Consider the following 27,246-nt stretch of genomic DNA (forward strand, 5'->3'; position numbering starts at 1 on the left):
CACTCTTCATTCCTACATTCACTAATATTTATTGAGTAACTACCATGTGCTAGCATTATGCTGGGTACTGAAGATATAACCAACACTGAGTAAAATACAATCTCTACTCTTTAGGACCTTGTAATCAAGTGGATCAAACAAATTGGGAAAAAAGAAAAGTAAATATGTACATCAATACAATGTGACTATGGCGATCTGAGGTTTCCAAACTGAACATACTGAGAAGGTGACTGAGAACAATCCTAAGGACATCGTGATCAGGGACTATGAGGGAGAAAGGGGATGGGTGAGAAATATCCAGAGCAGTGGTTCTCAACTGGGACAGTATTAATTCCCTCAGGACATTTTGGAAGCTGGTGGGTGCATCTGGGTTGTCACACAAGAGGAGATTAAAGGCAATACCGGGTGCCTGTTCTACACGGTAGAGTCCTGCACAATTTTTGAAGGGCCCTTCTGACTTTTTCTTATATACAAATAAGTCTGGTCTGTTATTACTTACCATAACAATACATTTTATTCTTTTATTTTTCTTATGATTCTTTTACGGTATAATTTATCTTAATATCTCTTAAATGTAGCCTTAATCATTTTAACTGGTACATCTGATTATTTCATTATACGTTCTAGTGCAATAGTATCTCTGCATTTGCATATTAAAATACATGTTATAATGTAAATTATTTTTCTTTTATTTCACATTTATGCTTATATAGGGCATTACTTTTAAATATTGTAATTGTGGCTATTACTATGAATTTCAGTTCAGGCTAGTAAAGGAGGTATCTTATTTCTTACAAATTTTTGTTACGAAAAGTGGGAAGGTTTTAGGCTGATAAGGTTGAGAATCACCAATCTAGATCTGTGTCTGGACAAAGAATGAGTTAATAAGCCCCATCCAAAACTACCACTGATTTGTTTTAAGTCAACTTTGTAAGCTAGAATAAATACAGTAAATATTACAAAATTCTTACAAAAAGACTTAAGGCCTCTGAATAAACCAAAATATTCAAAACCACTTTTTTAGAGCTAAACTATGGATGTAAAACTAATCAAGAGAGCTAGCTAGTGACTAGAAAAAGAATTTTAGAAATTAAAATAAGGATGCTTAGATTGCCTCTGAAAATAATACAAGTGAAAGAAGACATACTTAGCTACCAAAGTTTCTCCAATAACTGTATAAAAATAAGCATATTTTAGGTTAACAAAATGAATATTAACTGCTGATCTTGGGAGAAACGTATTACAGCAAATTGATTTCTCACTAGAAAATGTCTTGAGAGCTACTCAAACCTAACAGCATTGTGTCTGCAACTCTTAACAACGCTGCTTCACAGCTGTCTCTCTGAATAGGAGAACGTGTCAGTCCTTGTGGCACAAACTGGCAAATTTAATTAAGCTGCTGCAGCACCAAGATGCTGACTCAGATATGCCAGAGTAGGAATGTCAAGAATTCTAGCAGTTTAAATTGGCTACATTCAGCAAAGAATGAAATGGCAGCACATCAAGACCACTTCTGTGTGCAGTGCTGTCCGAATCCTCATCAGGGCGCAAGCCAAAAGCAACTGACAGGGTTTCTCTATCCTCATTTATAGCATTATATTTTATTTTAGTTGATGGTTTGAAGTGTTCCCCTTCATTTTGTCAACTACCCATTTTCCTTTTTGACTTAAAGTTTCTATGAAAAAAAAAAAAAGCCAGAATTAAAAACTCTCTACTGGTTTGGGTATATATTCTAAATAGTAATGGGAAATGGTGCTTCTAGCCTCCATCTAAAATATACCTGCACATTACTAAATTTGATTTATTTTTCTGTATTAAACATGTAAAAATGTCATAATTTTTTTTTTGGTATCTGAAGCTACTTTCCCCCTTGTTGGCTTAAAATGCAGTTATAACTAACTACAACCAGGAACTTTAATTTAAAAAAAGGGAAAGGTTTACCTTTTAGTGGAGGGAGAAGAGTTGAAAAACCTCATATTGCTGACTCAGTGAAATAATATCTCTGCATTTGCATATTAAAATACATTTTATAATGTAAATTATTTTCCTTTTCAATAGAGGTATTGATATTTCCTCAAATATGTTAGAGAACACAAAAATAACAGAATTAGGCCTAATAAAACTTTTTTATTTTTTCATAAAGAAAATAGCTATACATTAAGTCTCAAAATCCAATTCTTACTGTGATAAAACTTAATATATAAGGTTAGCAAAAGTGACTAGAGATATATGAAATCAATGCCTTCAATCTTTACTTTTTCTATGTAAAAAGGTAAATTATTATTTTGTGTTGTATATAAATCTAAAGAAAAAACATGTTCTAAGAAAAAAAGACTTTAGGAGTTAGGTGTACCCAACTGCCAGCAAGATGTCTTCTCCCTTTTACATAATCCAGACTATAACCCTGTACCTGGGATAGGTTGACTAGAATTGGACTGAAAATGAACCACTAGAATAATTAAGAAATAGTGGCAGAATGAAGAAGATTGATATTAGAAATGTTTAGTCTAAAAAGGTGAGGTAAAAGTGGAGATAAAAGTTCATAAAATGGTGTTTGTTCTTTAAAGGTAAAGATACATGTTCACTGAATCCCAGGACTCTAGAATTGGTAGGCATTGATTCAAATAAACAAAGGCAATTCTTTAATTGATAATAAGTTTTAAAAATCAGTTATCCCCAAGGTATGGTACAAGTTGAATAATGAAAATAGCTTTTAAAAACAGCCATAGATGCACATTCATAAGGGATCTACTATCTTAACCTTCTGTTGCTGAAAGTAGCGAAGACATTATAACTATGTTCTTTAGCAAGAAGAATTTGCTTCTGAAATTGCCTCTTACAAACACTTATTTTTGAAAATGTCTCTTTAATACAACTTACTCTTGCTTTTATGTGACTTATCTATTTATTTGATGAAATCAAAAAAGCACTTGTTTCCTTAATGCTTTCAATGGCAATATTGTAGTATCTTTCAAAAAAACCCACAACATACATACCCTTCGCTTACAGGAATTTATCATATTTAATACCAATGTAAATATAAAAAGGGTGATCACTATTTGTAATAATATAGGAATGGAAACAACCTAAATGAGTGTCTACATAGTCAATTAATTGATTCCACAGACACATCCTCAAAGGTTCAGCTTGAAAAGGCTGGGCTGAGGGTGAAAAATCAGTATTTTTTAAAAAACTCCACAGAGAGTGTGGTGATCCAGTATGGTAAGCCTGAAAAGAAGATGGCAAAAGAGACTGAGAAATGCCACAGTCACAAGAAAACTAGGAGGAAAACTAGGAGGGTAAGCTATCTCCAGAGTCTAGAGCTCACTGATGATCTTGCGAGGAGCAGAGTGGGATGTTCAGTGAAAGCAAATGCAGTAGGATGTGCAGTGAACTTGGTTTTTTAAAATCTATTCTCTCAACCTGTCTTTTGATTGTAAAGTTTAATTCATTTAAAGTAAATACTGATAGGGAAGGATTTACTACTATTGCCATTTTGTTTTTCATTCTCTGTATGTCTTAGAGATGTCCTGTTCCTCATTTCCTCTCACCAAGCATATACAAGCTTTAAAGAAGTGTTAAGTACAGATGACAGAAGAGGTAAGAAAATAACGAGGAGGAAATGAGAAGTCCAGGGATTGAGACAGGAAAAACTTGAGCACTTTAAAATACTGATCAAGAGAGAACAAAAATATAGGGTAAGAGGGGATGCTAACTGACAGAAAGGGTACTGATATGGCAGGAAAAGATGGAGTCCCATCCAATGCAGAGGCTGGAAATACGCTTCGCCTACTGGGAAAGGGGTGGAGGAAGGATGATAGTAAATGTTGAGCTCCCCTAGGGGAACTCCCCAATTCCTCATTTGGCATATTTACACCCCTTTCTAGTAAATCCCATTACTTGGTGTCAAGATTCATTCACAGAAACATAGAAACAGCTAGCCACAAAGAGCAGAAGTGATGTTTTAGGCAGGCAAGCAGTGAGAAGGGAAACTTATCACATAATAGCCATTTTCATACCAGAGAGGAAAAAAAAAAATCTCTGGCTATTTGGCATATATATACCCATCTGACCAAACATTTCAATTTATATGAATTTATCTTATAGAAATAGCTACAAGAAATTCATCGATGTATGGTTTCTAATTACAAAAAAAGAGGAACACGAACATTTTACAATATAGGACTAGCTAAATGAAATGAAAAGTTTATCTATATTATGAAGTAATATGCAACCACTAAGAACATGGAGCTACAGTGAAATAAGCCAGGCGGAGAAAGACAAGTACCAAATGATTTCCCTCATTTGTGGAGTATAACAACAAAGCAAAACTGAAGGAACAAAACAGCAGCAGACTCACAGACTCCAAGAATGGACTAGATGTTACCAAAGGGGAGGGCGGGAGAAGGGGATTGAGGGGCATTATGATCGGCACACATGGTGTGTGGGCAGGTCATGGGGAAGACAGTATAGCACAGAGGAGAGAAGTAGGGACTCTTTGGCATCTTACTACACTGATGGACAGTGACTGCAATGGGGTGTGGAGGGGACTTGATAAAATGGTTGAATGTAGTAACCACAATATTGCTCATGTGAAACCTTCATAAGAGTGTATATCAATGATACCTTAATAAAAAAGAAAACATTGAGCTGTATGTGAGAGGGCATGAAAAGACACAACAGAATGTTATCTTAAATGAAAAAGGCAAACGGCAAATACAATTGTACAGTATTTATAATATGACCCCATTTTTGTTTAACATACATATGATCATCTGTGGAGAAAGGTTTGAAAGTATATACACACACACCCCAGAGCGGTCGGTCATCTTTGGATCTTTGGGTCTGGGTTCTTCTATTTTCTAAATTTTACATAGATATAAAACTTTAACTATCATAAAAATAACGAATACAGAAATAAATAACCAAATAAATAGACATATTACCTGTTAGATAAAATACATAATTCTTTTAAACTTGGAGCCATGGAATGATCTTTATAATTTTCTCTAGAGAAAAACGTCTTAAGGCCATTTTTTGGGGAAACATCCCTGTGAAACAAAGTAATTTACTTGCATTGGACAATTCAAAATTGCATGCTAGATTAAGCAACATAATGGTACAATTGCAAATTATAATTACATGCCTTCTATACCCCCTTTCTCAGACAATCATTTCTTAACAATTTTAGTTTCATGTACCCTATGTGTGAGTTTAGATGTTTTACTTCTGGAGCAGCTTTTAGCCTTGGCCCATTCTTAAGTTCTCCAGTTCTAACAATCTGCTCTGCTTTTTCCTTTAGTACCCAAGTAAATGCCAGAGATACTTCAGGTTTAAGAATAGAACAGACTGAAGTCCAGTAAAGTGTCTGTCTGGAGCAGGGCTCACCTCGGGCTCTTTGGCATGGTATTCAGAAATTTGGTTGCTTAAAGCAACCAGCATTTATTTGATGCTCACTATATAGAAAGCACTTACTATAATACGTCTCTAAATTATGGTGTTACGAAAAATCATATATGACTTTAGAAGTGGTTTTAGTAGAGGGACACCATTTATCACTTTGCCAAGTTAATGAAAATAGGACAGTCAGTCTTTGTAATGCCTCGTGGCATGGCCCAATAGTTAATGAGACAAAAATAAGTTGAGAAGCATTTTCTTTAAAGCAACTGTCTTCTCCTTGGCTAGCAAAGAGTGCTCAGTAAATGTGCATTAAATCGATATATAGCACATGAATTAGGTCTCTATAAAGCCACTATATAACTTAACCAAGTCTTCTCTTCATTAGGTTCTCATACACTTCTAAAATACAGTCGATGCTTTTACATTATCACTTGATAAAGATTCCAACATAACAAACAAAATCTATTTTATTGTTTAAAAGGGTCTTTTTAATACTTGTACAGAACTGGGCAGTGTTCTTGGATACAACAAATCCAGCATCTCTCCTTCACTAAGAAACCAACAATAAACACAAGATAGTTATACCTAGTAGCAAACTGATGCTGAACTGTTGTCATTTTAGGAGAGGAAGTGCAATCAGCTGTAATTCAGAAGTACTCAGTATGTAAAGATGAGAATAGGGTAAATACTGAGCCACTGGACTTATATCTTCTTTCTGTTTCCTCCAAATCTCTCCAAGCCTGAAATCCTCCTTACCTAATCCAGCCACCAGCCCCACTTCACTCTGTAGATTACAAACAGATTCGATTTACCAGTTCAGTCTTGGTTCACCGATGGCCATCATGGAGCTCATATTCCTAGATTTCTGCTTCACTCAAGCTCACAATTCTACTGCCTGGCAGTGCAGCTCCAGCGGAGGCACGATTTCTCCAGAATCTGCACTCAACTGCGGAAAGACAAAAGGTCAAGATCAAAAGCAGGTGATGGCCAGGCCAGGTGCTCTTAATTCACGTGATGAAGAACCTGTTCCTAACACCTACTCTCAACCGACACTAAGATAGAATATATCAGATAGATGAATATTCCCCAGGTTCTTTGTAGCAGAACAGCAATGTTGACATAGGATTAGTCCTTCTCCATTTAAATTACACACTCACACTCACTGAGAAAACAAACAGAATGGTGTTCTCTTTACTTACATACTGTATCACCTTATGGCACGGAGTTGTATGTGTTAAATCAGCATCTCCCACCCCCTTCCTGTCAAAAATAAATCATGCTTCCCGTTTTCCTAACCATACATTATGTATATGGGGCAGATTCTGGCAAGCAACGCAGCACAAAAGTTCCCTGGGTATCAAGAATCTTCCAAAGAAAACTTCAATTTTGAGGAGACTGAGGTCCAAGCAACTTCAGTGACACTTCACAGGATCGCTTAGAGGAATTACCAGGTTTGATCACTGGCATAACCACTCCATGTTCAGTGCTTCTCCCTCACCCCGAGAGAACTAAAAAAGTGGTATGTGAAAAACTAGCAAATTTAGGAGTCGGTCTCTCGGTACCTGACCGGCTCCTACTCTATCGACATTTCACACTTCGACCCAGTGCGGGGCCTGAAGAGAGAGAGTCGATAAAGGCAAAAGCAGTGGCTGAGGGAAAGGGGATGAAAGGAGAAACAAAAGTTCCAGGTAGCCGAACAAAGGGGTGAGCAAAGCCGGGGGAAGGGGCCGCGCCGGAACCAGGAGCGGAGGGTCCAGGACCCGCCGAGGGGGCCGCCATGTTCCCCCCTCCCGGGCCTCCCGAGCGCGCCCGCCTGCAGGACAGCGCCCTCCGTTTCGGGTCTCGGCTGCGGGGCAGCCTTTCCGCCCACCTCGTGGTCCACGGCGGCTCCGGCCCGGGCCGCAGCACCCACTCCGCACACGCTCCACCCCACTCCTCAGGCGCGCGATCCCTGGAAAGGCCTTATTTAAAGGACGTGGCCGCGCCGCTCCAGTCCTGCGTGGTGACGTCACCAGCGGCCCAGAGGGCGGAGCCCTGCGTCTCGAAAGCTCCCCCCACCCCCTCGCGTACTGCGCTTCGTCTCGCCCCGTGGGAGGGGTCGGAGGCTGCGCCTTGTCTTGGAGAAGTTGTCAAGCTTGAGGGAATGATAATTGCAAGGACAGGAGTCAAGCACACTACTGGAAAGACTCAGACTCGGTTGTTACCTTAGGCAAATGTCTTTTAACTTCTCTAGCTCTGACTTCTCATCAGTAAAATGGAGATACTATTAGTGCCTACTCAGTAGGGTTTTTGAAAGGATTAAATGAAATAAGGGATAAAGCTGTGTTCAGCACAGCACCTGGCACACAAGAATGTCTCCGCTCCACACCCATCTAATTTTGGATGCCAGTTTCCACCAAAGACTACTCTGCTTTCACACTAGTTTATTCTCATTAATTGAGGAAACTATTCAGCACTTAAATTTTGTGTTTGGTGCTGGGTACCCATAGGACTAAGACCGAATTCCGAATTTGGGAATCTAAGATATTGACATTAAGAAGCTGTAAAACAAAACAGAAAGTGATAAGCTACATTATAGGAAAGACTGAATTCAGAGAGGGAGACAAATTACTAATGAAAGGGACAGAAAGCAGATTCGAATAGCTGAAGATATTTATTGTACTTACAGGTCAGTTACCACATCGGGCAAGTGACATATCAGCTCATTTGAAGAATTTGAAGCATGTGGATGATGGGAAAGGGCATTCCAGAAAGAATGCACAAGATGCTGCATAAACCTATTGCATGATAGAGTCTGTGTCAGCAGGAATGCATTTTCTAAATTTTAAAATGATTTATGGTATTGTTTAAAATTATGTTTACATAAAAGTTATACTTATATTAAAAATCTACCTTCAATACAGGGATCCTTAAGTAATATATTTTGCCTTGGAATGCAAGGTCTATGAAGAATATTAAAGGAAAAAAGCGTTTGAAAAAATAGGTTGAGACGGGACTACAGAAGACGTTATAAAACAGACTAAGGGTTTTGATTTTATTGTAAAAGAAATAGAATGCTGAGAGGTGGGATAGGGTGGGGAGTGGGGAGCTTATAAGCAGAGAACAGACACAATCAGAGCTTTTATGTTTCCCGAAAGTTTATCTGGCAACATATTGAATGAGTTTGTAGGGAAGAAACTGGTTAGGAGACAATGCTTGTAAATGCTTGCAAATCAACTGGTGCAATACATGCCACCAAGCAGGTAACATTTCTTATTAGGTGAGTGTTGTTGATGGCCCGTACTAGGACAGAGATGGACATCAAGGCAGTGTAGAGGTTCAAGTGTTGGGTACTATCTCACAAAGCATGCAGTCAGAGAGAGTTGGGAGTCCTATCCTAGTCTTCAGCAAGGGCTCAAGAACTGCCTGAGAAGTGTTCAAGCACTCATGCTCCAGGACGCACCAGCCCACAGCCATGTAGTATGATGACATCACCAGAAACAGCCTGTGTTTAGACTGCAGATTATCATCGAGCAGTTGATGTATTTGAGTTCCAGTGGTTCCAAGATAGCACATAGAATCAGAATTTTTAGAGCCAGAAGGAACTTTGGAGGTGATCTAGTCCTACTTGTTTTCCTGATAAGAAAACTGAAGTCCAGATTTTCAAGTGACTTTTCCAACATTACATGATCAGTGATAAAGCTGATACTAAAAATCAGGTCTCATAACTTCTGGCATTAGAGCATATTAAATATATGCATCCTGTCTTCTTTATGCTCTACTTTGTAAATCAGAAGCAGTTTAGTTAAAAGAGCAAGGATTTTTGAAGTCCAGCAGATATGGGTTTGTATCTCAGTCTTCCTCCTTACTGGTAGTACAATTCTAGATATCTTGTGTCTCCTCTTTGAGCCCGTTTCTCCATTTGGGTAATGAAGACAGTAATATTTCACCTACAAAACTGTTGTGAGGATTAGAAGTAATTTGTAAAAAAAATAGAGTAAATGCAAAGAGTAAATATTCAACAAATACTACAACTAGTATATAGTTTTTCTGCCCCCACCCCAAAACCCAACGACCCTACAGTGGAGGTGGCATTGTAAGAAAATGATTGTAATACAATAAATAATAGTATACATACATATTATAGATTCTGTGGGAGCACAGTGAGGTAGGAACTCATTCTGACTGAGAAAATTTAGAGACTACTTCATAGAAGTAGTTTAATTTATACTGGGTCTCGAAGGATGAGTAGGAGCTCTCTGGGTAGAGAAGGGGCTATGGGTTTTCAGGTGTGAAAAGCACAAAAGTGTGAAATAGTACTGCATGTTCTGGGAAAGAGGAAAATCTACTGCATTGTTATGTGGGGGAAATAAAGACCACTGGGCTGGAAAAGGGGACAGGGGCACCAAAGAAGGCCTTCATACAATGCTGGAGAATTTCAATTTTGGACTTTGCTCTGTAGTTGATGGGGAAACCAGTGTGTGTGTTTACAACATCTTCATTGAGATATAACCTATGTACCACAAAATTCACCCATTTTAATTGTGCCATTCACTGATTTTTTAGTAAATGAACAGAGGTTTGCAACTCTTAACACTACTATGTTTAAAAATATTTCTATTACCCTGAAAAATCCTTTGTGCCCATTTGCAGTTAATCTCTCTTCCTACCCCCAGGGATAGGCAAACACTAATCTGCTTTCTGTCTCTGTAGATTTGCCTTTTCTGGACATCTCATATAAATGAAATCATACAACATACAGTCTTTCGTATCTGGATTCTTTCTCTTAGCAGAATATGTTTGAGGTTCCTCCAAGTTGTAGCAGGTATTAGTAGTTGTTTTGTTGCTAAGTTGTAGTGGAATTTGTGGATATGGCCCATTTTGTTTATCCATTCACTTGTTGGTGGACATTATATGTTTCCACTTTTTGGCTATTATTTTTGGCTATTGGGTTATTTGGCTCATTTTTTTTTTTTATGAGTAGTGTTGCTCTGAGGATTTGTACACAAATCTTTGTGTGAACTTTTTGTTTGCTCTTGGGCAAATACTTAGGAATGTAATTGTTGGGTTGTATGGTAAATTTAGCTTTTTAAGAGATGGCCAGATTACTTTCCAAAGTGATTATTCCATTTTATTCTGTGAATTTTTAAGCAGGATAAAGATCTTGTTTTCTATTTCTGCTAAACTGAGAAACAAATAAACTCAGAAGTTGAATGAGAAGTCAATTTCATTTTGAGAGAATTTTTAACTGTAGGTACTTATTTTGAGTTTATAAAATGTTTCATTGGACCAAAATTAAAAAAGAACTCTTAGCTGCAACCACCTGACTAAGTGAAGTTATCATAGCTGCTACTAGATGCGTATTTCTTCTTATGGACTTAATCAAGACAGAGAAAAGTGCAAGTTCATCTATTTTTTTATTAGTACCTAGTTCTTTTCATACCCCTCAGCTAATACACTTCCTTTGCTTGATTTGGGGTGAAGTTGTCCATGGAGAGTTTATAGCCCGGTAATTACCTCACCTGGGGAATTGCTACATGAATTTATAATCATCCATAAGGTCCTTTCAAAATGACAATCCAGAAGCAGCAATCTAGCAAAGAGGTTTAAATCTTGTAACTGATTCAGAAAGTTTTGGGGTAAATATTGTTGCCAGAAGTAGTTTGCTCAAATCAGGCTTTTCAGCAATAAATGGTATTTCAAGTGGAGAGGGAATTATCTTATTCCTGAAAACCAACAAAATACTCTGGCCCAGGATATGCTGTGTCAGAACAGAGTGTCTAAAATGTTCAAAATTTTCTATTCAGAAAAGAGTATACTTTCTAAAATATATTTTGTCATGTTCTGGTCCCTGGGCTAAAGAAAAGACCCAGAAACAACCATTCATCTGAATGCTGCGCCTTTTATAGGGAGCACTAACAGAGAGGCTGATGATAGCAGAGTTAATTCCAATAATTTTAAGAGTACACAATTATATAGGCCTTTAGAATGTAGTGTGTATTTTATTGGAGGGATAAAGAAAGAATGGTCAAGGATTCAAGATGGTGGCAGGAGAGGTGAGACAGAGAACTCCTCCCAAAACCACATATAATACAAAAATACAGTTAATACAACTAATCCTAAAAGAGCAATAGGACAGAAGGCTGCACCAGACCACATATACCTGGAAAACAGAGCAGACCTCATGAAACAGGGAAACATACCAAAGCCTTGATCTGGGGGGACCCAAGCCCTTCCCCCACCCAAGCTCACTGGCAGGAGGAAGAGAAACAGAGTGGGGAGCGGATGGAAGCCTAGGACTGCTGAACACCCAGCCCTGGGGATCTGCTTTGTGAGCACAAACCCATATTGCATGGTGCTCTGGAGATTAGTGGGGTTGGAAAGCTAAAACAGGCAGAACACTTGAGAGGCTGAGATTCCAGCCATTTGTGGAGGACATGGATCCACATCCAGCAGCTCTGGGACAAAGGAAAGGTTGATGGTCTGAGAGGCTTCCTAGCAGCGAGAGGGATGCTGAAGGGGTAGGGTTTGCACGGACCTTGCTGTGTGGGAGAAGGGATAGGTGGGCAAGGTTGTCTGAGCGCGCTCTGCCCAGCAGATTGGGAAATTTCAGGAGCTTCAGGCACTCCACTCTCCTAGCTGGCTACTCAGCTCAGAGGCCCCCCACTGTGATGCTCAGCCTGCTGAGCCTTCCTCCTGGCCTGCCAGCACCGGCTTGCAAACTGGCAGTCACTGCCCTGGCATCAGGCCAGCCTATGACAGCTACACACAAAGCACAGAGGCTTACACCTGTGTGCTTGGCTCACTGGCTCTGACAGTGAAGACAGGCACTGTAGCCAGGAAGCAGGAAACAGCTCTTTTCTCCTCCCAGGCACCAGAGCTGCTCCCTTGCAACCCCTGACCTCACTCCAGGGGTGAGCAATTCCAGAGACTAGAGCTTCTGGGCACTACAGGGTGCTACATAGAAACATGAAATGTCAAAGGAACCTGGTTCAGACCAAAATCTCACAAACTCCAGAAAAAGGGAAAAATGAAACTGAAACCACCAATATTCCTGAAAGAGAGTTCAAAATAAAAATCAAAACATGCTCATGGAGGTACAGAAAATATTCAAGAACTCAGGTACGAATTTAGGACAGATATTCAATCATTAAGAAATTCCATATCTGAAATGCAAGATACAATGGAGGGATTTAAAAGTAGATGGGATGTAGTAGAAGAGACAATAAATGGAATAGAAATTAGAGAAGAGGAATACAAAAGAAGCTGAGGCACAGAGAGAAAAAAGGATGAAAGAATGAAAGAATACTGAGAAAACAGTGTGACCAATCCAAACAGAACAATATTCACATTATAGGGGTACCAGAAGAAGAAGAGAGAGAAAACAGGATAGAAAGTGTAATTGAGGAGGTAACTGCTGAAAACTTACCCAATCTGGGGAAGGAGATAGTCTCTCAAGCCATGGAGGTGCACAGATCTCCCAATATAACAGACCCAAGGAAGACAACACCAAGACATATAATAACTAAAATGGCAAAGATCAAGGATAAGGACAGACTTTTAAAAGCAGCTAGAGAGGGAGGATTAAAGATGGCAGTATGAGAGGTGAGAAAGAGGCTTCCTCCTAAAACTGCATATAATATGAAAATATAATTAATACAAATAATCCTGAAAGAGCAAAAGGAAAGAGGACTACACCAGACTGCATACATCCGGAGAAAAGAGCAGACCTCACAGAGCAGGGTAATGTACCAAAGCTGTGGCCCAGCGGGACCCAAGCCAGTCTCCCACCGCAGCTCACCAGTGGGAGGAAGAGAAATGGAGTGGGGAGGGAGTGGAGGTCTGGGACTGGTGAATACCCAACTCCAGAGATCTGCTCTCTGGGAGCACAAACCTACATTCATGATACTCTCATGATTAGGGGATTGGAAAGTTAAGACAGGCAGAATTCCTGGAGAGACTGAGATTCCAGCTGCTTGAGGAAAGCTGGGATCCAAATCCAGCTGTTCTGGGACAAAAGAAAGGTGGGCAGTCTGAGAGACTTCCTAACAAGGAAGCCCTTAGCAAGAGGGCTGCTAAAGGGGCAGGAATTGCACAGAGCTTCCTGCCCAGGAGCAAGGAAAGGTAGACAAAATTGTCTGGGTGCACTCTTCCCAGCAGGTTGGGAGCTTTCACAATCTTCAGGTGCTCCAGATCCCTGGCTGCCTACACAGCTCCAAGGACCCCCTCCATATAGGCAGCCTACTGCACCTTTCTCCCGGTCAGCCCCACCTGGATCGTAAACCGGCAAACCCTACCCTGGCATTAGGACAGCCAGAGGGAAGATCTGTCTACAGCAACTACAAACACAAAGCATTGAGGCTTCTAACTGTGTGCTCGGCCCACTGGTTCAGGCAGTGGAGACAGGCATAGAGGCCAGAAAGCAGGAAACAGCTCTTTCCTCCCCCCAGGCACCAATACCACTCCCCTGTGACCCCAACATTGCTTCATGGGCTGAGCAGCTCCAGAGAGTAGAGCTTCTGGACACTAGAGGGCACTGTATACAAATAAGAAATGCCAAAGAAACCTGGTTCAGAGTAAAATTAATATAACTCCTGAGAAAGATGACGTGGATGTCATGACTCTTTCTGAAAGGGAGTTCAAAACAAAATCATTAACATGCTAATGGAGGTACGGAAAGATATTCAAGAACTCAGGAATGAATTCTGGTCAGAGATCCAATCATGGAAGAGCACAAGAGAGGGTATTAAAAGCAGATTGGATACAGTGGAGGAGAAAATAAATGAAATAGAAACTAGAGAAGAGAAATACAAAGAAGCTGAGGCATAGAGACAAAAAAAGGATCTCTAAGAATGAAAGAATATTGAGAGAACTGTGTGACCACACCAAACGGAACAATATACGCATTATAGGGGTCCCAGAAGAAGAAGAGAGAGAGAAAGGGATAGAAAGTGTCTTTGAGGAGGTAATTGCTGAATACGTCCTCAATCCGGGGAAGGAGATAGTCTCTCAGGCCATGGAGAGCCACAGATCTTCCAATACAAGGTACTCAAGGAAGACAACACCAAGACATATAGTAATTAAAATGGCAAAGTTCAAGGATAAGGACAGACTATTAAAAGAAGCCAGAGGCAGAAATAAGATCACATACAAAGGAAAGCCCATCAGACTAACGACAGACTTCTCAGCAGAAACCTTACAGGCCAGAAGGGAGTGGCATGATGTATTTAATGCCATGAAGCAGAAGGGCCTGGAACCAAGATTACTTTATCCGGCAAGATTATCATTTAAATTTGAAGGAGGGATTAAACAATTTCCAGATAAGCAAAAACTGAGATAATTTACCTCCCACAATCCACCTCTACAGTGCATTTTGGAGGGACTGTTATAGATGGATGTATTCCTAAGGCTAAATAGCTGTCACCAGAGGAAATAAAACAACAGCAGAGAAAGTAGAACAATTAATTACTAAGCAGATGCAAAATCAAATCAATGACCCCCAAAGTCAATCAAGCAATAGACAAAGAGTACAGAATAGGATACCTAATATATAAAGGATAGAGGAGGAAGAAAAAGGAGGAAAAAAAAAGAACCTTTAGGTTGTGTTTGTGATAACATACCGAGTTAAACTAGACTGTCAGACAGTAAGGGAATTACCCTTGAACCTTAGGTAACCATGAATCTAAAGTCTGCAATGGCAATAAGTATACAGCTACCGATAACCACCCTAAATGTAAATGGTCTGAATGCACCAATCAAAAGATATAGAGTCAATGCATGGATAAAAAAAACAAGACTCGTCTATATGCTGCCTACAAGAGACTCACTTCAAACCCAAAAACATACACAGACTGAAAGTGAAGGGATGGAAAAAGATATTTCATGAAACTAATATGGAGAAAAAAGCAGGAGCTGCAGTACTTGTATCAGACAAAAAAGACTTCAAAACAAAGAAAGCACAAGAGACAAAGAAGGACATCCCATAATGATAAAGGGGACAGTCCAACAAGAGGATATAACCATTATAAATATCTATGCTCCCAACACAGGAGCACCAGCATATGTGAAACAAATACTGACAGAATTAAAGGGGGAAATAGAATGCAATGCATTCATTTTAAGAGACTTCAACACACCACTCACTCCAAAGCACAGATCAACCAGACAGAAAATAAGTAAGGAAACAGAGGCACTGAACAACATAATAGAACAGATGGACCTAACGGACATCTACAGAACACTCCATCCAAAAGCAACAGGATACATATTCTTCTCAAGTGCACACGGAACATTTTCAAGAATAGATCATATACTAGGCTACAAAAAGAGCCTCAGTAAATTCAAAAGATTGAAATTGTACTAACCAGCTTCTCAGATCACAAAGATATAAAACTAGAAATGAATTACACAAGAAAATCAAGAAGCCCACAAACACATAGAGGCTTAATAACATGCTCCTAAATAATCAGTGGATCAATGAACAAATAAAAACAGAGATGAAGCAATAGAGATAAATGACAACAATAATTCAACACCACAAAATCTGTGGGATGCAGCAAAGGCTGTGCTAAGAGGGAAGTATATTGCAATACAGGCCTACCTCAGGCAAGAAAAACAATCCCATTTAAGCAGTCTAAACTCACAATTAATGAAACTAGAAAAGGAACAACAAATGAGGCCCAAAGTCAGTAGAAGGAGGGACATAATAAAGATTACAGCAGAAATAAATAAAATTGAGAAGAATAAAACAACAGAAAGAATCAATGAAAGCAAGATCTGGTTCTTTGAGAAAATAAACAAAATAGATAAACCCCTAGCCAGACTTATCAAGAAAAAAAGAGAGTCTACTCACATAAACAGAATCAGAAATGAGAAGGGAAAAATCATGATGGACACCACAGAAATACAAAAAATTATTAGAGAATACTATGAAAAATTATATGCTAACAAACTGGATAACCTAGAAGAAATGGACAACTTTCTAGAAAAATACAACCTTTCAAGACTGACCCAGGAAGAAACAGAAAATCTGAACAGACCAATTACCAGCAACAAAATTGAACTGGTAATCAAAAAACTACCTAAGCACAAAATCCCTGAACCAGATGGCTTCACTGCTGAATTATATCAAACATTTAGTGAAGACCTAATACCCTTTCTTCTCAAAGTTTTCCAAAGAGTAGAAGAGGAGGGAATACTTCCAAACTTATTCTATGAGGCCAGCATCACCCTAATACCAAAACCAGCCAAAGATAGCACCAAAAAAGAAAATTACAGACCAATATCCCTGATGATCATAGATGCAAAATACTCAACAAAATATTAGCAAACCGAATTCAAAAATACATCAAGAGGATCATACACCATGACCAAGTGGGATTCATCACAGGGACGCAAGGATGGTACAACATTCGAAAATCCATCAAATCATCCACCACATCAACAAAAAGAAGGACAAAAACCACATGATCATCTCCATAGATGTTGAAAAAGCATTTGACAAAATTCAACAACCAGTCATGATAAAAACGCTCAACAAAATGCATAGAGAGGGCAAGTACCTCATCATAATAAAGGCCATATATGACAAACCCACAGTCAACATTATACTTAACTGCGAAAAGCTGAAAGCTTTTCCTTTAAGATTGGGAACAAGACAAGGATGCCCACTTTCCCCACTTTTATTCAACATAGTTCTGGAGGTCCTAGCCACAGCAATCAGGTAACACAAGGAAATAAAAGGCCTCCAGATTGGCAAGGAAGGAGTCAAACTGTCCCTGTTTGCAGATGACATCAGATTGTACATAAAAAACCCTAAAGAATCCACTCCAAAATACTAGATCTAATATCTGTATTCAGCAAAGTTGCAGGATACAAAATTAATACACAGAAATCTGTTGCATTCCTATACACTAACGACGAACCTAGCAGAGGGAAAAATCAGGAAAACAATTCCATTCACAACTGCATCAAAAAGAATAAAATACCTGGAACAGATTAGAGACTCCAGACATTAACCCAAACTTATATGGTCAATTAATATTCGATAAAGGAGCCATGGACATACAATGGGGAAATGACAGTCTCTTCAACAGATGGTGCTGGCAAAACTGGACAGCTACATGTAAGAGAATGAAACTGGATCACTGTCTAACCCCATACACAAAAGTAAATTCAAAATGGATCAAAGACCTGAATGTAAGTCATGAAACCATAAAACTCTTAGAAAAAAACATAGGCAAAAATCTCATAAGCATGAGTGACTTCTTCATGAACGTATCTCCCCGGGCAAGGGAAACAAAGGCAAAAATGAGCAGGTGGGACTATATCAAGCTGAAAAGCTTCTGTACAGCAAAGGACACCATCAATAGAACAAAAAGGTACTCTACGGTATGGGAGAATATATTCATAAATGACAGAACTGATAAAGGCTTGACATCCAAAATATATAAAGAGCTCACACACCTCAACAAACAAAAAGCAAATAATCCAATTAAAAAATGGGCAGAGGAGCTGAACAGACAGTTCTCCAAAGAAATTCAGATGGCCAACAGACACATGAAAAGATGCTCCACATCACTAGTTATCAGAGAAATGCAAATTAAAACCACAATGAGCTATCACCTCACACCAGTAAGGATGGCTACCATCCAAAAGACAAACAACAACAAATGTTGGTGAAGTTGTGGAGAAAGGAGAACCCTCCTACACTGCTGGTGGGAATGTAAATTAGTTCAACCATTGTGGAAAGCAATATGGAGGTTCCTCAAAATGCTCAAAATAGACTTACCATTTGACCCAGGAATTTCACTTCTAGGAATTTACCCTAAGATTGCAGCACTCCCGTTTGAAAAAGACAGATGCACCCCTATGTTTATCACAGCACTATTTACAATAGCCAAGAAATGGAAGCAACCTAAGTGTCCATCAGTAGATGAATGGATAAAGAAGAGGTGGTACATATACACAATGGAATATTATTCAGCCATAAGAAGAAAACAAATCCTACCATTTGCAGCAACATGGATGGAGCTAGAGGGTATTATGCTCAGTGAAATAAGCCAAGTGGAGAAAGACAAATACCAAATTATTTCACTCGTCTGTGGAGTATAAGACAAAAGAAAAACTGAAGGAACAAAACAGCAGCAGAATCACAGAACCCAAGAATGGACTAACAGTTACCAAAGGGAAAGAGACTGGGGAGAATGGGAGGGTAGGGAGGGATAAGGGTGGGGAATAAGAAAGGGGGTATTATGATTAGCATGTATAATGTGGGGGGTAGGGGAAAGCTGAGGGCTGTGCAACACAAAGAAGACAAGTAGTGATTCTACAACATCTTACTATGTTGATGGACAGTGACTGTAATGGGGTTTGTGGGGGGGACTTGGGGTAGGGGAGAGCCTAGTAAACATAATGTTCTTCATGTAATTGTAGATTAATGATAACAAAATAAAAAAATAGTTAAAAAAAAAAAGAATAAATTATCTAAGAATAAACCTAACCAAGGAAGTGAAAGACCTATATATAAGACACTCCTAAGATAAATTAGAGAAGACACCAATAAATGGAAATACATCCCATTTATTGCTCATGGATAGGAAGAATTAATATTGTCAAAATGGCCATCCTGCCTAAAACAATCTATAGATACAATGCAATCCCTATCAAAATACCAACAGCATTCTTCAACACACTAGAGCAAATAGTTCTAAAATTCATATGGAACCACAAAAGACCCCGAATAGCCAAAGCAATCCTGAGAAGGAAGAATAAAGCTGGGGGGATTATTCTCCCTGACTTCAAACTCTGCTACAAAGCCACAGTAATCAAAACAATTGGTACTGCACAAGAACAGACCCATAGACCAATAGAACAGACAAGAGAGCCCAGATATAAACCCAAGCATATATGGTCAATTAATATATGATAAAGGAGCCACAGATATACAGTGGGGAAATGACAGCCTCTTAAATAGTTGGTGTTGGCAAAACTGGACAGCTACATGCAAGAGAATGAAACTGGATTATTGTCTAACCCCATACACAAAGGTAAACTCAAAATGGATCAAAGACCTGAATGTAAGTCATGAAACCATAAAACTCTTAGAAGAAAACATAGACAAAAATCTCTTAAATATAAACATGAGCAACTTTTTTCTGAATGTATCTCCTCGGGCAAGGGCAACAAAATAAAAAATGAACAGATGGGATTACATCATGCTAAAAAGCTTCTGTACAGCAAAGGACACCATCAGTAGAACAAAAAGGCATCCTACAGTATGGGAGAATACATTTGCAAATGACATATCCAACAAGGGGTTAACATCCAAAATATATAAAGAACTCACATGCCTCAACACCCAAAAAGCAAATAACCCTATTAAAAAATGGGTGGAGGATATGAACAGACACCCCTCCAAAGAAGAAATTCAGATGGCCAACAAGCACATGAAAAGATGGTCCACGTCACTAATTATCAGGGAAATGCAAATGAAAACCATGATGAGATATCACCTCACACCAGTTAGGATGGCCAACATTGAAAAGACTAGGAATAACAAATGCTGGTGAGGATGCAGAGAAAGGGGAACCCTCCTACAACTGCTGGTGGGAATGTAAACTAGTTCAACCATTGTGGAAAGCAGTATGGAGGTTCCTCAAAAAACTAAAAATAGAAATACCATTTGACCTAGGAATTCCACTCCTAGGAATTTACCCTAAGAATACAGGCTCTGAGATTTAAAAAGACATATGCACCCCTATGTTTATCACAGCATTATTTACAATAGTCAAGATTTGGAAGCAACCTAAGTGTCCATCAGTAGATGAATGGATAAAGAAGAGGTGGTATATATACACAGTGGAATATTATTCAGCCATAAGAAGAAAACAAATCCTACAATTTGCAACAACATGGATGGAGCTAGAGGGTATTATGCTCAGTGAAATAAGCCAGGTGGAGAAAGACAAGTACCAAATGATTTCATTCATCTGTGGAGCATAAGAACAAAGCAAAAACTGAAGGAACAAAACAGCAGCAGACTCACAGAACCCAAGAATGGACTAACAGTTGCCAAAGGGAAAGGGAGTGGGGTGGGTGGCGCAGGGGGGAAGGGAGGGAGAAGGGGAATAAGGGGCATTATAATTAGCACACATAGTATACAGGGGGGCACGGTGAAGGCAGTATAGCACAGAGAAGACAAGTAGTGACTCTACACTGATGGACAGTGACTGTAATGGGACATGTGGTGGGGACTTGGTAATGAGGGGAATCTAGAAACCACAATGTTGCTCATGTAATTGTATATTAATTATATATAAAAGAAAAGAAAGAATGGTCAAAGTGGACGTGAGACTTATTAGGAGGTTACAATCATAATTAATTTGGGGTGAGGCTAATATTAAAATTAATGTTTGTTCTCCAGGTACAGAACAATTAATAGTTGAAGCAACTTCTCCCTCACGAAGAGGAAGTTATACTGGAATTAAAAGTGTTTGAGAAGTCCATCAAGAAGATGAACAACAAATAGAGTATCACTAAGACATAAGTATATTTTACTGGAGTCATACAGGGAGAAGAAAATCCAGAATCAAAGTAAATGTAGAAAGGCTAATTTATCGATTTCCAACATCAGAAATAACTGGCATTGGAAAAAAACTAGGACTTTTCTGCAGCTCACTTTTGGTGGTACAGTGCAATGACAGAGTGCCTGTTAAGCTAGCAAGAGGTGTCTTCCACTGTCGGGAGTCTAGGCTTGCCCTAAGAAAAGGTGGGAGTCCCTGAGTGTGATTCTTTGGGGATCCAGGAAGGTTCTCTTGACAGAAATTCCCTTCTTGTTGCCATGTTCCTGAAATTCTGGAAGCAAGGAGACATTTTTTTATTCTTCCTGTCTCCAGCAATGTAGATAATGTTAATGGCTGCTTTTGGATCGTGGACTTTGAACACTATTGGGCTCCATTTTCAGATTCTGGGTCAAAAGCATAAGCCAAGGTGTTGAGCTGAATCTCAGCCCACCAGCAGTTCCCACCCTCGCCCATGAGCATGGGCCTTTCACAGCCCTGTCATGAGGATCCGAGGCCTGCTCTGCACGGACCCTCAGAGCCCACGCAGAAGTCTAATTCTGGGGGGTAGACTGTTTGACTTTGCCTCATGACAAAACTTAGTAGTAGCAGTAGCGACCAAGACACACTTGGTGTCAGGTCTTACCCAGTAGTCTGTAATTGTTACTTTGGCTTTCTCTGCAAGAATTTATTAATAACTGACATGTTTTCCTTTCCAATTCTTCCATGAGATCATTATAAACAGAACTGTAAGAAGTCCTCTTACACTCTCATTCAAGTACTCTAGAAGCAGAGCAAGCTTCCACACTGGAAAGGTGAGTATAAACCATTGTTTTTATCAAATGGAGTTTAGGCATGGGTTTGGTCAAAGGCCTATAGGTGACAGATGTCGTATTTCGAATTCCATTATTTCCATTAACTCTCAATTTCCCGAGATACAAGAAAGTGGTAAATATTTATAGTTTTATGTAACTTGACAGTCCGCAAATATTTCACACACATAATCTCTTTCTTTCTCTTCTCCAAGGTAGTTTTGGAAACTAAAGCAGGATTAGGGATGATTTACTGCACCAAGTTTGGGGATCACTTCATATATTTACTTTCCCGAAGGCAAGAGACACTTAGGTACTGCAGTGTACGTATGTGGAGGAAAATGTCAACTCGGTTGCTTTTATTCTGAATTCAGAATATTTTATAATTTGGATGTTCTTGACATGACTTTAAAAACAACTTATTTTTTTTTTAACCTTAAGATAGTGTGATACTTAGTTCATGTTAAATTCATTGGTTTACTCCTATATTATCTACTCCAAAAAAGGGGTAGGTCTGGGATGAGGCAATGATAGCCCAGGTAAAGCCAGCTTTTAGAGTCTTTGGCATCATTTCTGATACTTCACTTTAAGGATTTCTGGCATTCAGGATTCCTTCTCTCCTATCCTCGGGTCAGATACCTTCCCCTTCAAGACAGGAAGCAGCCTCTGAATCCTCCATTCTGCATTTCTGGCAGCTAACTACTAATCAGCAGACATTATCTCACATGTTAAAACTTCTTTCTTTGCTCTCTCTGATCCTTGTGTACGTTTCCTCCCCTGCAAAACAGAAATGAATTAATTTTTTAAAAAGTACTTCACTGTGCCCAGTGCTTCTCAAATTTGAATACATAAAGCAACCACCCGGGAGGCTTGTAAAAATGGAGATTCTGATTTAGCAGGTCTGGTGTGGTGCCCATGCTACTGGTCTGTGGGCTGAACTTTGAGTAGCGAGGTTGTCCTAGACTATTCTGTGGAGATAAGATGTAACTAGAGAACTGCATACAGTGCAGCTTGATATCCAAGAAAAAAGAAGAAAAATAAGGCAAGTGTTCCATTAGAAGCTGAAGTTTTATTATAGGATAACAGTACATAAAGCACATCTAAAATTGATGTGTTCAATGCACTTTTAATAAAGGTAATGTAATATTAAAGGTACAGTTTCTAAGTACAATATAACAACATTCATATTAGAATGAAAATCGGAGTATTTAAAAGACAACATTAAATCTCTCTCTTTTTACAGCTTGTATTTACAAAATGAATCAAAATATTTTTTTTTTCAAATTCAGGACTCAGTAAAATAACAAACAGCTGGAAATAAGCAGACTACTGTCAGAGTGAATTGAAAAGAAAACCCAATGTAAGTGAAAAGTTGGATAATTCTCTAATAAAGATCATTAGCAAAGTTTTAGTACAATACTATTTTTAGGATTTCCATAAATGGCTTGCATTTTTAGTGTGGCAGAAAAGGAGTTTTTACATACTGTACACAAAACAGACAGCATATATTTATAGGTACAGTATTACTGTTTCCAAACTTGCATGTATATTTACAGAAGGCTGAGTTTGCTACTCACAGAGTTTTGTGAAATTTGTGTGCTTCATCCTCAAGACCTACACACAATTAGAATCAGCATTTCATGTGGTCTTTTTAAAGGTGGCTTTAATACTTAGTTGTAGAAGAAAATATTAACCATAAGGCTTGGCATATTTTATAAATTTACCAAAAGAACCCCAAACAAACAAAACCCAGGAAAAAAAAGTTTTAATTGGGGAATGCTTGTTGTCATTGAACAACTGTTAAATGCTGACATGTGCTGGCCACTGTACAGACACAAAGAGATACAATCTCTACCCTCAGGAAGCTAAGGATACTAAATGGTGCTTAAAATTTTTTTTCAATCTCTAAGGAAGCAATAAGGAATGAAGTGATTTGTATTAAAAGAGATTTCTCATTATACTGTACCCAATTCACTTTAAAAGGTGAACTATTAGCATTAGCTCTCATTAACCACATGATTGCATTAATAATTAAGGTAACAGCAACTCTTCCATCAAAATGGAAAATGTCTAGAATCGTGGGTAAATATGCAGTGCATGGAAGCCAATAACCATGGCTTGAGAATTTATCACCTTCAATTACAAAAAGTGCAATAAACAGAAACATTTGCTCTATATTTATAAATTGCTCAAAAATCTTTGCTAAAGATCTTACAAATTCAGTAATATTACAGAACAATTCTAATCAATATTTAATAAGGTTAACTACATCCTTAGTTAGATATTTGATATACTTTGATTTTTAACAATGCCAATAGGTCATCTTGGAAGAATAGGTGAAAGAGTTTAAGCTCTTTATTGAATGAGTTTTCTAATGAAGGTCCTTCACTCAGTTCATGGAACTGATTGAGGTCACATTAAAACACAACATCCCTTGTTGAATTTGCGTTCTGGCCCATGTTCTGCCACGATAGTGGATGTCTCCACATTTCTCACGGCTCATGTAGGAGGGGGAGGGTTTATTCTGCCAACAAGCCACCAAGGATATTTTATATAAATGCCTATTACCTATAATAGGAGCTAAGTACACAACCATCAGGTGCCAATAATATAACTCCTTTGTAATAAAAAAAAGTATTACTCCATTAAACTAGAGTGTTTCTTCAGGATCTTGAAGGCCTGGCAAAGTATTTTTCAGCTCAGGAGATAATGGTATATAGCCAAGTAGCAAACATAAAGTAAATGCTATTAAGTTTTCATATATCTGTATTTATAAACAAATTCACCCTAGATGTCAAATATCCATACTAAGGAAGTAATTGTATCCTAATTAAATACACTCTAGAATAATTTATATAATGATATTATGTATTTAAAGAGAAAAGCATGTCCCAAATCCAGCACTCTGATACAGCTGCCAGTTGGGCACAGGTATATATATATATATATGTATATATATACAAATATATAGTTATACTTGGTGAAATTAACAAGACCCAAAGGTGGTATTGTCTAGGAATAAAAGGGATTTTTTTTTTGTTCACAAAAGTAACTTATCTAGCACCACACATCAGAAAAACACAAAAATAGCACATTCTAGTTCTAAACAGCTATGTCTAAAATAGATTATATAGTAAAACCAGTATTATACAGCATATTGTGGATTTGATAAACAGATAAATATTCGCACTGAGTAGGCTGTTTATAATATAACATTTTCTTATCTATACAGAATGAAAGCCAAAAAGTTAACTGTATAGAGATGTGCAGAACAACATTAAGTATTATGACTCAAAAGCAGGGACGAAGGTAAATTTGAAAGAAGAGTAAGAGAGAAAATGTTTACAGGCCATTACAAGTTCTTAAGTTAATAGTAAATAAGGAAGCAATTGCTCAAGTTGAAGAAAGCAGTAAACAAGAGATTGCATTTACATGCAGATGTCTAAAATTTGTATTTTTTTAAGTCTATGCACAAAAGTCATTTGTTTTATTGCTTGACATTCAGTTATGGCTAGATTATTTAACCTATTTTTTTTTTTTGTACTTTGGAAACAAGAATATTGTTAAAGGTGCCATAAAAATGGACAACATTGAAAACGGTTTGCAAATAAACCACCTAACACTGCAGTTCTTTATACATATTAAAAGCCTTGTCTGGGGTTTGTCATATGTTAAATATATTTAAACTGGGAAAATATGTTGTAGCTTGAAGCCTCCCATTGGCCCAAACATCCAATACAAAAACAGATCTCCACAAAAGGAGCAGGCAGACAATACAGGTACATTTAAAGAAGCAGCCAGCTAATGTCCTAATGTTTAACTAAACCACTGTTTTATATGAGATTTCAAACCATTGTGGATAAAAGAATTTTGGATTAAGGAAGATGTGTACAGTACATACGGATTTTTTTTTTGTGTGAAATCATATTCACTATATTGCTCAAGAATTATCTGCATTTACTTATGCAATCTGTTCAATGACCAAGCTCCTAGAAATAGTATTCATCCACACTAAAGTAATGAGTGAGAAAGGGATCACACACACATTGGAGAGAATTTAGTTGCTCTTCGAGAACAACATAGTAGCATGTGCAGCATGTCAAAGCTAATAGCAAGTGATCTTTCATTAGTTCTTAGAAGGGAAAAAGAAGTGTGATACTGCTAATGTGGCAAACACTAAGTGTAAACAGCAAACACAGATTCTATAGGCATCTATTAAAATACTCTATTTGTGTCTTTAACACTTGACTCCATGTTGTTGCATCACTGAAAAAATGTTTCTATTTGGATTGAATATTCTGTCATTTGCTTATAAATAAGTAAATGACTGAATATATTTATTGCTCTAAGTTCTGAGGGTCTGGTTAAACATGGAGATCCCCCCCATCTATAACGTTTCCTTTCTCTGAAGCCAGGCTTATGGATTATTTGAAAAGTTGTTCTGAGGGTGTGACAAAACTGATCTCACTTATATAAACAGAGAAGCAAACACACCCAGAGAAGCAAAAACACACCAGAGAAATCAATTGCTCTGTAAAGATACTGCTTGTCAACCTTCTCACACTATCAGAACAAACAATAATAGGGATGTCTGTTTAATCAAATACAGTGGGTCCTCCTCAGTAATACCAGTGTTTAGTGACAGAGGGAAGGTCTGTATCATAAACTATTAGTAATAGATCAAGATTTACTGTTGCAATTGCATTTCTGGTAGTCTAATCCATAGTATAAAGTTTTTAAAGGGTTCTGCTGTGCCGTATCTTTATAAATCAGAAGTGGCAATCACATGTTATAATAAGTAAAAATGTCAATAACTGGTGTGTGTGTGTGTATGTATGTTTATATATATGTATGTACATGTGTGTATATATACAGAGAGATGGACAGAGGGAGATTCCTGCACTTTCCATAGTCTTTCTTATCAAGAACAGTAAAGTAAAGGTTTCTGTCTCATCTGAATGACATGGAAAGTTTTCCTAAATTATCCTCTTCCATGGTAGTAAGAAAATGTGTAAAGCTTCTTCTCAAGGTGTATTTTAGGTGTAAAAGAATCCAAGACAACAATTACACTGAGGTTCACTGACTTTATGGAAAATCCATGGAAATAAGAGAACAAAATTGTATTTCAAAAATGTAAAATGTAGCCTTAAAAGCTGGCTCATATTGCTCTGTAATACAGGTGGGTTTTGTTTGTCTTTAAACATCAGCTCTTACATTAATCCAACAGATAAAAACTACAAATTTGAAGCAGAAGAACTGTTACTTAAAGGGACCTTTCAGTTTGCTCCTAGAAGAGGACACAGTGAAAATAACAGTTACTTGCTGGCATATGAACAAATGTTTCATCTTTCATCTCTTTCACTGCACTTACAGGCAGGGCTCTCATCTCATTGATGGTCTAAAAATTTTTTATTCATACTGTGTTGAATTTGAAGTCGTTTTTAATATATAATGCTATAAATATATTTATCTTGAATATTTTAATTACTAGAGAA

The 27,246-nt window shown here is 38.1% G+C and overlaps 1 protein-coding gene across 6 annotated transcripts in view; it reads right to left on the bottom strand.

Moving 5' to 3' along the window:
• ICE2 (interactor of little elongation complex ELL subunit 2) overlaps positions 1-7,398 on the bottom strand; it is a 53,552-nt gene extending 46,154 nt beyond the window's left edge. For 5 of the 6 annotated variants that reach the window (XR_008992615.1, XR_008992616.1, XM_036903043.2 and 2 more), the window contains exons 1-3: positions 7,271-7,398; positions 6,213-6,346; positions 4,947-5,051 (exon numbers count right to left, since the gene is read on the bottom strand). Coding sequence is in view for 3 of the 6 variants with exons in the window: in XM_036903043.2 (XP_036758938.2) it covers positions 4,947-5,051; positions 6,213-6,253 (146 nt within the window). In the remaining 3 variants the exon portion in view is untranslated. Of the gene's footprint in view, positions 1-4,946; positions 5,052-6,212; positions 6,347-7,270 lie in introns of those variants that run through there. The other variant, XM_057488864.1, reaches the window with a different exon arrangement.
• Positions 7,399-27,246: the final 19,848 nt, after the last annotated feature.

Source organism: Manis pentadactyla, chromosome 11, assembly GCF_030020395.1.
Source record: "Manis pentadactyla isolate mManPen7 chromosome 11, mManPen7.hap1, whole genome shotgun sequence".
Taxonomy (NCBI): Eukaryota; Metazoa; Chordata; class Mammalia; order Pholidota; family Manidae; genus Manis; species Manis pentadactyla.